At 37.2% G+C, this 13,371-nt stretch overlaps 1 protein-coding gene across 5 annotated transcripts in view; it reads right to left on the bottom strand.

Moving 5' to 3' along the window:
* Positions 1-1,630: 1,630 nt before the first annotated feature.
* The window catches only part of UBE2D2 (ubiquitin conjugating enzyme E2 D2), a 28,721-nt gene continuing 16,980 nt past the window's right edge, over positions 1,631-13,371 (bottom strand). For 2 of the 5 annotated variants that reach the window (XM_083358351.1, XM_083358354.1), the window contains exons 2-7: positions 12,399-12,462; positions 10,360-10,391; positions 10,207-10,284; positions 10,018-10,123; positions 4,211-4,304; positions 1,631-3,062 (exon numbers count right to left, since the gene is read on the bottom strand). In XM_083358351.1, the coding sequence (XP_083214477.1) occupies positions 3,017-3,062; positions 4,211-4,304; positions 10,018-10,123; positions 10,207-10,284; positions 10,360-10,391; positions 12,399-12,462 (420 nt within the window). In that variant the 3' untranslated portion in view covers positions 1,631-3,016. Of the gene's footprint in view, positions 3,063-4,210; positions 4,305-8,417; positions 9,033-10,017; positions 10,124-10,206; positions 10,392-12,398; positions 12,463-13,371 lie in introns of those variants that run through there. The other 3 variants (XM_083358352.1, XM_083358350.1, XM_083358353.1) reach the window with 2 other exon arrangements.

Consider the following 13,371-nt stretch of genomic DNA (forward strand, 5'->3'; position numbering starts at 1 on the left):
CCAGTCAAACTACTGTAGCAGGATGAGCTACTGCATATAAACAGGGAGCAACTTATTCCAATGATGTTACTAAATTGGGTAATGAAATGTCTGCAAGCAAACAACAAAACTCAGAGAGCACCAAGGACTTCACAGTTCAACCCTGAGCTACATATATTATCTTAATTTGGGTTTATTCATATTGCTCCACTTACACCAACAACATCTGCAGTTTTACTAGTTCAATATTCTCATGGCATTTTGACATCATTTGTTTTTTGTCTTGGCCATTACCATTATTTCAATCATTTCAATCCCCCTCTGTAATATATCGCTGCCATTTCCATACAATCCTCTAAAATATTCTTTTAGCATTCCCTCACTCCAGCTTCAACCCGAGTCAGGCCAGGTACCAACTTACTTTCGTATGTACCCCAAACAAATGATTTAATTGCAACTGTTTTCATTTCTATTCACTCTGCTAGAGGCCTTTTGACCAACCACCCAAAACTATTTTAATTGCAACCAAAGCTAATATTTTCTCTGCTTCTTTTAATCTTAATTGTACCTTGTTTGCTTTGATTACATTCTTCACAATGCTTTTTCTTTGAAATACTTTACATACACATTTTGTAGAAATCATAGATTTTCCCTTCGTCGACAGGTTTTTTCACATCAGCACCACCTAGCCCTTTCCTACTTCTCATTAGCATAACTAACATTACTTCTGCTGACTGCTGGCTGACTGTAGTTTGGCAGATGGATTCTCACCAACTCAAGGTTGACTCAGCCTTCCATCCTTCCGAGGTCGATAAAATGAGGACCCAGATTGTTGGGGGCAATAGGCTGATAGTGCTACTGCTATTTGCTAATCCAATTCTTTTGTTTGTTCCAAGCAGCTTTTATTCAGGACTCATACTGCCACTTCTTGCAATTGTTCCTATTTTCATTTGTTTCTGTCACATTTTTCCCTTCCATATCTATTTCCCCCCCCAAGATCCACTTTTTAATTATCTAATTTGCCCCCACCACCACCACCACACACAACGTCTCATCACTATTGTGTAGTACACTCTCTCAATTCTTCATCAAGAAAGCCTTTGGACTGATAAACACCAGTGTCTCAATCACTTTTCTGTTGTTTTGTTCACTTTTTTAACGTGGAGCATAGATAATTCCTATGGTCTAATGCTTAGGCTACGATGCAAAATTGAATTCAATATAACATTCGCAACCTCCAATTATTATTTTTTTATTCTCTGTATGTTCAAATTCTGCTTTGGAAAGTTGTTGAAAGTTCACAGAAGCTGCAGCAAGAAGGGGAATGGTTTAAGGGGAATGGTTTAAAGTGAATTAAATTCCTTTAGTATAAACCATTTTCATGAATGGAAATCTGCCACTCACATACTAATTATTCCATTGCCTACTTAGAGCATCATTATCAAAGCTCAGAATTGTTTCAGGCTCAGATTAGGCATCAATTCATTGGATGCCCCTAGGTGAACTAACTCAGAGGTCAGTCTTATCAACATTATGGCAAAATAACGGACTCTTAGAAATCATGTAACATGACTTTTAATACTTTTAAATTATGCTATATTACTGCTTCCTATCTGCAAGTAAAGACCACCCATAAAATAAGCAAATAGGATAAATGTAAAACAAAATTATTGGGAATTTATTCTCAGCTGTACCAAGATGCATTTGAAAATATAATGTCAGAATACAATGGCTAAAGTAGTTTAGCATCTCCTAGTGTGTAATTTCATAATTCTTAGCAGGCTTCTTGAAAATATACATACACAGTGGATATTTCCAAATATTTAGAGCAATATTTTTAAAAACATTTTTTCCGTAATCTGTAGTACTTCATTTATTAAAATATTACTATTTTGCCCAGTTTTTATCCTTTATGTATAGTCTATACCACATGAAATAAAACTGCATGATACATTACCAGGATTAGCAATCTTGGTCTGACATATAAACTCAAACCATCCAGAATATCATCGTGGAAGTTAATACCATCAGAACTGAAACTGGAGCCAAACTAATCTGTTTCCCCCACAGATGTACAGCCTTTAATGATGAATCCTTGAAGATTCACAACTCTCAAATGCAAGCATCCAAAGAAAACTGAAGAGTGATTCTTAAAACAGACAGCTAAAAATGAAGCCTATTCACACAGTTATATGTAATGACTGTAGTAATCAGTTTATTACACAGATTAATCATTCTTGAACGTACATGCTCCAACGGAGCAGCTGGGTCTTTAAATATACACAAGTCTGTCAAATGAATTTTTATCCTTACATCCAGAGAGACCTAAGCCATGAAAAACTTAAGAAAATAAGAGCTATTAGCTATGTTAATTGAGAAAACACATACAAACCAAAATTATGAAAGGGAGGGGCAGGGGCAGGGGGAGACTTGTAATAAAATCAACATCACTTGATGCACTAATAGCTCCAATGCATTTAAGTTCTGACCAGTGAAACTCAAGACTTTTAAACACAGGATGTAGGTACAATTTGATCTTATTGGTCATACATTTACCTTAGTAGGTCCTTCAGAATAAAATACAGAACAGCTTTTAATAGTTCTTCACATTTTTTTTTCATTACAGTTATGAGTTTAAAAGGATTCCATTTTTTTTTTAAAAAAAGCATCTTCTTGAATCATCAAAAATCCCCAGAAACACGAGAGAAACAATTTATTCTTCCCCTCTCCCTCCACGGTTGGTTTTTAGTGCCCAATTGAAATCTCTTAGGAATGCTTTTATGCTCACAACTAGACTTTGATTGAAGAACTGGCTTTTGACACACATTTCTTTGCTAGGAGTCAATGTTGGTATGGAATACAGTATTTCGTTGTTCCAAGTGGGTACAACACGCAGCACTGCTGTATCAGGTAAACATGTGCACAGGGGAAGATGAGGCGTGGGCTCATAGAAAGCAGTCAAATGGAAATCAAAAGGACTTTCTCTTTCAGAGTTCCCCTATCTTTATTTGTAGAGGTTATCCAATAATTTCTTTAATTACATCGCATACTTCTGAGTCCATTCTCGAGCTATTCTGTTGTACCTGTATATATATATAAAGATGATTAATAATAGGTAAGCTTCACCAAACATCAAAGCAGCTAATAAAAATACCATCTGTAGATGCAGTATGCTAAATAATCACATCCACTCCAACACTGTTCTTAGAATAACAAGCAGAAATGCTTCTGATGTCTTCTATCAACAGTTAAGAATATATTTTTTTTTAAAAAAAAAGAATTCCCCAAACCCTACACTGCCTGATGAACTTTTCCTAACATACCCACAAATGAGCATGTGCCCACTGACACGTACACAGGCTGTATTTTCCATTTTTGATCTCACTGTTTACCTATGAACTTCATGCAGTACATTTCACAGGTTGCAAAGCATGAAATCTAGTCATGTTTGATTTCTTTTCATGTTAGTAAAAGAAAAATATAAGAATTACTTTACAGATTAGCTATCTGTTTGAATTTTTATTTGTAAAATAATTCAAAATGTGTTCCAATTCTAATGCACTCTGTTATCACCTGCATAATTTTCTAGGTCCAGAAATGCAAAACAGCAACTTTCATTGTGCTCAAACCTAATTTTGGGCAATTCTTAATTGTGAAATGTTGCCAATTTCAGTTAGCAGAATTAGTGTTTAGTGGTACAGCAGTAACGACGCAGGAAGAATAATGTAGCTGTAACAGTGTGTGGGAAATTATTTCTTTGAAATGAAACCAATAGAACCTCAAACTTTTTCCCAGTAAAACTAACTGGAGTATTCACCATTATTAATCATGCCACATCTCATGTAGTATTTTTTGTTCACCTACCACCACCTGAATCATGTGTCTTGTGATAGAAGTTTAAGTTGTTCCTCCCTCTGCAGCCTAAAAGCAGAAACTGAAAGGCCTAAGAGAGGCAATTGTAAAATAATGTGTAAAAGTACAAATTTTAATGACTAGAATTTTAGTGGATTAATCAATCTGGTTGAGGAGTAAACCTTATTCCTAACTAATAATTATCAGATATTTTAAAGCTGAAAATACAAAGCTGCTAACAGAAGGCATTACACTTGAACAAGAAAAAAAACATCTCTAGTATCAAGTACACAGTCACAAATTAAAATATTCTTATTCTAAAAAAACAACAACAATCTAACCAGTTTATTTTTTAAAGATGTTTAACTACAATACTCACTTTTCTCTATCTGTTTTGTAGATCCGTGCAATCTCAGGCACTAAAGGATCATCTGGATTGGGATCACACAACAGAGAACAGATGGACAAAAGTACTAGAGGGAATAAAACACAACATTTAGGATTTAAATTCCCCCCTAAAGATTTTGCTGGTCATTGTCTGAACAAACAGTATTTAATTTCGTTTCAGGACCCCCTAAAGGAGATTTAAGTCAATTTTTTTCATGGGTTTTAAAATCTGGATGAGACAAATGTCTATTTGACAAGCCGTCTTCTGCAAATGCCTCCCTTATTCCCCTTGCACATACAATATTGGAGTTAGACACACCAAATCTGCAGACTGATACAAAAGTGAAGCCTGAAATAGTGACAGTTTTGCCAACCCTAGAACAAGCACTAATCACCATTTATGAAAGTTTCTTCTGATTGGTGATAGAGAATGTGTTAAATTCATCTACTGCCCAAGAAAGCAGGACAATCACATGGCTCTTTTTCATACAGCCTGTCAGTGATAAGACGGACTGGGACAAAACAAGGGGAAGATAAGCCACTGAAAAATTGTTAACTTTAGGAAATGAGAGGAGCCTGTTTCAAAATAATCATTATAGAAATCAAATAAAAGACACATTAGAAAGTGGGAGGACTGTCAGCCTGGAAATCTACCTGGCCAAAATGATACCTACAAAAACCACAACTTTCAGGGACATCAAGCTGAGAAAAAAAGAATTGGGGTGGGGGGGTCTCTTGAGAACAATATGTAGGTTTCACCATAAATATCTGTATGCACAGGCATGTTTAGAAATGAGGAATCCTTTGAATTCCCTCTTAAGTATTTGATAGTAGAATGAGATTCAAGACAATACTTACTTAGTTACAATATGTAAAACTCAAGGATAATGCCATGTTTGTCTACAAAAGATATCTGGCTGAAAACCCCATCTACAGCCCATAAGAGCCTTGGTGGAGCAGTGGGCTAATGCCTCCTTAAGTAACACCAGCTGCCTGCAATTAGTGCAGGTTCGCGTCCCACCAGGCTCAAGGTTGACTCAGCCTTCCATCCTTCCCAGGTAGGTAAAATGAGGACCCAGATTGTTGGGGGCAATTAAGCTGACTTTGTAATAATGCCGCTTGGGGTGTGTGTGTGTGTGAAAGCCCTAATAAGCAGGCATATACATAGAATGAAGGCTACTGCTAAGCTTGTAAGCCGCCCTGAGTCTTCGGAGAAGGGCGGGATATAAATGGAATTAAAATAAAATAAATAAAATAAAAAAATGTTGGAAAAAGGAAACTAGCTGTGTAAGCCAGCTGCCTTGCGTTCCGCATTAACAAATAAGGGTCCCCAATGGATCTCATATATCCTTTGAGTAAAATATTTTTTGAATGACTTGGTACACTCAAGTTAAGTTGGACATTTCTCAGCAACCAGGCAGCTAATTGCAGCAATTCAGGTTAGATGTAGAAAAATGCGGGAGCTGGTGGAGACATACTGGGACTCAAGGATATGGCGTACAGCATATCCTCCTCTGCTAAATCACTTCTGATTCTCTTTAGCACCCTTGCAATTAGCAGAAATTATGGGAAGGCACTTGAAAATCTATTCTGTCAGAGGAAGAGAAGCTACCCACAGCTTACGTTCAGAAAAGAATTTGTTGTACGTATGTACGTATGTATGCATGTATGAAAGTATGTACGTATATCCTGCAACAATCAGTTCAAGAACATAAGCAGTGCCGCACTGGATTAAATCACTGGCCCATATAATCCAGCATTCAACTCTCAGCAGTCAAGAAGCTAGTTTGTAGAATCAGAGATCCCTTTGATAAGAAAGCTAGGATTGATTTCTTTGAATGTGACTAGCAGATGTCTTTTTCTTTTTCTTGTTCTCCTGTTTAAGGTTTTCCTTTTATCTTTGGTTTTCCAGATATCCTTAAGGACTTGGTTGCCTTTGAGACACTTCCATCCAAACTTGCCTTGAATGTTGTCTCAACTACCCAATGAAGCAGAGAAATCTTCTACCGTAGAACAGCAACTGCAGTGGTATGAGATATCGAGAAATGCTTTCCTCTATAATGTCAGCCATAAAGGAAAACATTTCACGTGGCTTAATAAGCCCTTTATGGAACTCAAATCTATCTAGATCTTCAGAATCCAGCAGATCCTCCAGCTACACAATAAAAATCCTAGCAGAGAAAGAAGTGACAGAGCCTTTTAAACAGGGACCTGCAGCTCAATGCATTCTCTTAAGGCAATACTGAGTATTTTTTCTGCAGAATCTCTTAAAGGAGCATCTCCAATTTTGGGGGCACGGGGATGCAGCTAGAAGAAAACCTTAAGACTATTTGCTGATATTCATTATATATAAGATATTCATTATATATATATATATAAGAGCCTTGGTGGAGCAGTGGGCTAATGCCTCCTTAAGTAACACCAGCTGCCTGCAATTAGTGCAGGTTCGCATCCCACCAGGCTCAAGGTTGACTCAGCCTTCCATCCTTCTGAGATAGGTAAATAAAATATCACAACTTGATTGCTTTTTTCTAAAGGACAGTCTGATTCCACCTTAACTACTTTGTTAAGAAGCGATGAAAAAGGTTAAATAGGATACTATGTAAGAAAGTTTCAGAATAACTTATGTCTGAATTCTGACTGAATTGTATGTGACTAATGCTGTCTAGACCAAGATCTAAGACTTCTATTATTTTATACAGCAAGAGGACAATTTTGCTACGCTATTCTTCTATGTTAGTAGAAGTATGACCCCTTCCCTTCCTTTCTACAAACTGGGAATAGAAATAGAACAGAAATTGCAAAACAGCAGAAACTTGGAAAACCCTACCTAAGGGGAAATGAAGGTCAGGGTTCTACCTTCAATTATCGACGTGCAAATCTTTAGATTTATTGGTTAGCTTTTATGATTTTATGGGTTTTGGATCATAAGAAAACGAAGGTGGTGAAGGCAAAAAAATCAGGAGAAACCTTTTCCTTGTGGAAACTTTTAGTTACATAAAATCTGAGTAGTCTTGCCTAATTGTTTAATCGGATCTATGAAGGACAGAGCCAATAGTTAAAATTAAATGGAGATCTGATTTTTAGTCTTATAATATTAAATCAGCAGAATCATTTTACTGTTTCCAACCTCCAAGTGGTGAGGTAGTGCCACCTACTGGTGAGCTTGGACTTATTTTATTGCAAATGCAAGGATAGTTAAGGCAGAAAACTCCTTCCCAAAACATTGAGCACCAGGATCCTGTATGCAAGGTGGGACACCCAACATAAGATCAAGAATCGTAACAGCATGGACGGTTTCTAAGAATTAAATAGGTAATGACCTATAAAGCTCTAAATGGCTTGGGTCCGGATTATCTAAGGGAACACCTGCTGCCGGCATCAACTTCCCATCGTCCTGTGCGCTCCCACAGGGAGGGCCTTCTCAGGGTGCCGGCGGTTAAGGAGTGCCGGCGGGTGATCCCCAGGGGGAGGGCATTCTCTGTGGGTGCGCCTGCCCTTTGGAATGATTTACCGGTGGAACTTCGGACCGCCCCCGATATGCGTTCATTTCACCGGGACCTGAAAACCTGGTTTTTTTGATCTATCAGGCCTGGACTGAAGGGGTTTTAGCTTTTAATATTGTTTTAATTGTTGGGCTTAATTAATTTAATCTATTTTAATTTTATACTATTTTTATATTGTATTTTATGTTGCCCTGTAAACCGCCCTGAGTCCTTCGGGAATAGGGCGGCGTAAAAATTTAAATAAATAAATAAATAAATAAATAAATAAATAAATAAATAAATAAATAAATAAATAAATAAAAATAAATAAATAAATAAATTCCACACTGCATTGGCACACCAATTTTTGCAGGTTAAACTACAGTAGGTCATTAATTGTGGCTTAAAGCTACCGAGTTCTGCCTGACATTTTTTTGTCACTGGTTTGACTACTCTGATGTAATAAAAACAAAAATTATTAAGAGACCTGTGCCCTAGTCTTTTAGTTATAAGGAGAGGTGGGAAGGTCAACGGATTAGAAAAATGTACAACTCTATTGGCTATCAAGATTGAAATGTGGCAATACAGGATGAGAAAACACATACAAGCGTATCAGTTTGGGGCAAGCACATGGAAAAAAATAAATAAGAAGAGCACAGAGACACTAACAGCTGACTTTAACTATATGATCTTCCCTTCCTAAGCAACTGAAAAGCTTAACCCATATTTGGATGTCTCCAAGCACCAGAGAGTAAGAATTTCTACTGTACAAGAGTTGGAATAAGAAAAGAGAGGGTCAAACATATTTGAATAAATAAAGTCACAATTGTAAAACTAGACCAGACCAGGTCTAATTAGTACCAAACATAATAAAAATAAATCATTCTTTTAGGTAAATCAAAACAACTTTATTTTGTAAACATTTACAGATAATCAAAGCTTGATGACATCATTGCCTGACTGAAAAGTATCAGAAACTGTAAGATTTTTTTTAAAATTTATAAAATTTCTTAATATATTTCTTTTCTTTAAAATAAAACATTGTAAGATCAAACATTTTTTTCTCTTTGCTTTAAATTTAAGTTATTTACTAGGAGAATCTACATAAAATATTGTTGTACAACATTATGAGTTGCATAATTTCTGTACAACATAATCACATGTGCAGTTAATATAACATCAATGTGCAATACTGTGGCGTATTACAAACTATAAAAAGCCAGAGAATTACAACCAACAAAAAGAATTGAGTATGCACATTTAAATGCAACAGTTTGCAGATAAAGCTACTGAATTTTACCAGAACCTCAGCACAAATTTACTGAACCCCTGTAAGTTTAAAAATGAGTAAAGGATTATGCATGCAACCATGCTTATGCAATCTGAAAATCATAAAGCAAGATTCTAATTTGTTGAATGAAATACGTTCATACCGACGTTGCAATATTTCAACAATGTGCCTATATTTTAAGCATAAGAAAGGAAATGCTAATTTAAAGGAGTATTATAGAAATTAGTTGTTCCCTTTCTCCCATAAGGACTCAGAAAAGCATCTGTTTGTTCTCCCTGATGTTGGTGTTAATAAAAGAGTCAAATCTAAATTAATTTTCCATGGTAAGAATAGACTCTCTTCATACTGTTTTTATGGGGATTTAATTTAAATTTTTTCAAAAATATATTTAAGGTATTTTGCAACATAGGGGGGTTAGCTATATTGAGCATGATTATAAGACATCTTCTTTTGTGGCATGAAAAACAAAGAAGCAATAGGTGGTCCTAAGTTTTCCTATTGTTCTATTGCTGAGAGCTCCAGTGCAATATTTAAAATGAAGTACTTTTGCTCTGAACGTGACACAAAATTTATGTGCACCATTTTGTGCACATACTTGCAACAATGCTGTTGCATTGTTAAAACAACTGCATATTTTGAATATTTATTTGATAATAAAATAATTACTAAACAGAGCTTGGAATTCATTTTAACAGAATATTTAACCCACACAATGCTCTTTACTGCTTGCTGCCTTTTCCCACCTAATTTAATATTTCAATTCAGATATTTCTGGTTATGAGAATTTTTTTAAAAATAGATCCAAATAATACATATAATTAAAACTGAATACTAATGTTCCAGTCACAAAACAGAAATACAAAACTTGCTCACAAAACCAGAGCAAAATTGATTTGATATAATTAAAAGGTGCTTTAAAATTCTGAATTGGTTGCAAGTAAGAAATTAAAGAATAAGGACAGCTGCATGTGTACGATTGTCTCTAGAAATAAATCCATGTACAGTGAAAGCTTTTTTACTTACCTTTTGAAATAGTTAATGCTGGAGACCATTGCGACCGTAGAATATCAAGACAAATACTGCCATTACTGTTAATATTTGGATGGTAAATTCTTGTTGTAAATGCAACCTGTTAAAAATAAATTATCTTTTTGGTTTACAATACCCAGCATAAATTATATCAACTATGTTAATATCTAAAAAGTTCCTTACCTTAGGCGGTTTAAAGGGGTAATCTGTTGGAAAGTGAATTGTCAAGAAGAACACCCCACCCTGATAGGGACTGTCATTCTGCAAAGACAAAGCTATTAGAAGATGACATAAGATATTTGCCTCTATCATAATTAAAATTGAAAGGCTACTTACTGGTCCCATTATTGTTGCTTGCCAGTGAAACACTAGAAGAAAGAAGAAGTGAAAGCTTGACTGAGACACTTAAAACTGAAGTTCCTCTCTTTACAACCCCAGCCATTTTAAGCCATAACATGGCTTAATGGCAACGTAACGTGCTAGTGTTCTGATTACATTTAGTGGTTTCTAGATTATGAACAATTTCATGCATGGTCTATTTATAGCGTATCTTGTAAGTAGGGCTACTTCTTCTAGGAACAAACAGAAAGAGAAGCCAGGAAAAAGTGCCTTTCCCCTGGCAAGTTCTTAAAAGAAGTCACAGTCCGTGCCTTTTTACAACGTGCTAAAGCAGGCATGTCAAACTCGCAACGTCACATGACGTCGCGCGACGTATCACAACTTTTTCTCCACTGCTGGCAATGGGGTGGGTGCGGTTTTGGCGTGACGCATCCGGCCCGCGGGCCAGCAGTGCTAAAGAAACCAGAGACAGAACCATCTGTAGTTTACTACTTAGATCTAACTTAGAGGAGATGCCAGTGAGTGCAATCAGACTAGTGTATCCCAGTACATTGATTTGTTGCTAAACCATGTTATGAGTTACCATGATCTTAGCACTGTCTCCCTGCCACCATCAATAGGTCCTGGTAATTAGTACAAAAATAATTGGAGAAATGCCGATCCCAGGCATCCAAACTGCTCACAATTTAAAGTGTGGCTTCTGTCATATTGTACGAGATTGGTGGCTTTATTAATTAATTAAAATAAATATGAGAAACAAATAAACCAACTTAGTGTAGGCAATTTGCAGGAAATACATCTTCCACTGAAATGGCAATTAGAGGTCAATTTGATTAGTAGCATATATGTATTTTATTCAGTGCTTTGTCAGCACATTGCTGTTTCCAAAAGTCAAGAGATGATTTCTATTTGGTATATGAAACAGTAGTTCCCAAAGAAACGCTTTTATACTATCGCTCAAACAGATTTAAGATAATAAACATATCCAAACATCTCCAGTTACTATACATTTATAACACAGGTAGTTCTCGCTTACTGACCACACATTCAGTGACTGTTTAAAGTTGCAAAGGTGCTGGAACAAGCTGTGCTTATGACCAGTCCTCTTAAGTTCCAGCACCCCTACAGTCATATGATCATGATTTAGGGGCCTGACAACCAGCAGGCACTAATCAGTTGCAGCGAGCCACACTCACGATTGATGATCTTCTTTGCCACCTTCCCACAAGCTAAGTCATTAAGAAAGCCGGCAGGGAAAATGGCAAGTCCCTCTATTACATCCCTACTTCTCCCTGACCCTGCATGCACGGGCACACAACTCACGTGCGGCCTGCAGCTGGCTGCCCAGGGCCTCTCCCACCCCACCCACCTGCAGCATCCCCATGCTCCTCACCGGAGACTCCTGCCGCTTCCTGCGGGATTATTTGGGATTATAACAGCAACCAGGATTGCCCCTAGACCAGGGGTAAGCAACCTTGGCTCTTTTATGACTGGTGGACTTCAACTCCCAGAATTCCTGAGCCGGCTGGCTCAGGAATTCTGGGAGTTGAAGTCCACCAGTCATAAAAGAGCCAAGGTTGCCTACCCCTGCCCTAGACTGCTGTCACTGAGTGATGCAGTTATATGATACAATCCCGATCCCAATTGCCACTGTGACCCAAGGACTGCCTGTACAAAATTTGTTTTTAAATGGAGACAATCTTAAAATATCTGGTTGGGATTGCTCAAGATCAAAATTAAGGATTCTTCTGCAAGTCTTTTAAGAACAGAAACCCACTGAATCCATTTTATGTCTTCGGAAAAGTAGAAGTAGGTAGTTTCAATGGAATTTATTAACCAGATGTTTTGCTTCCAAGTTGACTGAACCAGCAATGTGCGACGGTATGTGCTCTGATGGTATAAGCGACTCTGATGGCACTCACCGGCTTAGAATGCTTTGCATTTAAAATAGAAGTCTTACTATGAATACAATTAGGATTCTTCTTGCTGCCCAAGAAAATCCTAATCGGAGGCCTTTTCCTTTTACAGATACTTACTATCATCTCCAACAGGCCCTGCTGAACACTGTGCTGGAGGATCACGTGCCAGATCATTCAGCTCCTAAAAAAAACCAATCACACTAGATTAAAATATAGTCATTTTATCTCACAGAAAGGCATACAATATACTATAGCATTATTTTATTATTGAATTTTATTAAACATAAAAGAAAATACATAATTAAGGAAACGATCTTCAGAGGATTACCTGTATATAAGTTCTTATTACCTTCCTCCATCACTCCCTGCTTAAAAAAACAACTCAAATTATCCCATAATGCATTAAATAATTTGCTCCAGTTTGCACATGTATCTTACCATCAGCATTTTGTATTTACACATTTGTTGTTGTTGTTGTTTAAAACACCCATCTTTTCTCCCAGTAACTCAAGGAAGCATCCACCATTCTCCACTCCCACCTCCCCGACTTTTCTCACAAAATATTCGTAACGACCCTAGCAAAACCATTCTCCAAGTTCACGTCCATTTGATGAATATAAATCTGCTCCAACCTGAATTCTGGCCAAGCAAAGTAGACCACGAAGACTGGGACACAGTCTAATGATACAATCTGGGCTGAGTTTAAATCAATGGTCCCATGAGGAAATGGACCTAGTTCCCTGGGCTGTCGAGCTTGGCACTTGTTTATTGGATCTGGGCCCTTCTTTTGCTATAAAAGTGGTCAGAGAGAGACCTGCAGTTGGGTCTCTGATGTGGTGTCAGCTTCTTTGCAGGAGGGAAGCTTTGCCCAGAAAGGACTTCACACAGCTTCTCCTCACAGATGCACCCTCTTCTACACTGAAAGTCAGTCACTCATGCTTTGACCACCTTAACTACTGTATCATGCTCTGCATAGGGCTGCCCTTGAATCTTCAACTGGTCTGGAATGCAGTAATACAGGCAGTGATGAGCATGCCTCAGTATACGCCCATGTAAACCCCTGAACTGCATGAGTTGCCCTGGCTGCCAC

This window comes from Vipera ursinii (assembly GCF_947247035.1).
Source record: "Vipera ursinii genome assembly, chromosome: 3".
In the NCBI taxonomy this organism is placed as follows: Eukaryota; Metazoa; Chordata; class Lepidosauria; order Squamata; family Viperidae; genus Vipera; species Vipera ursinii.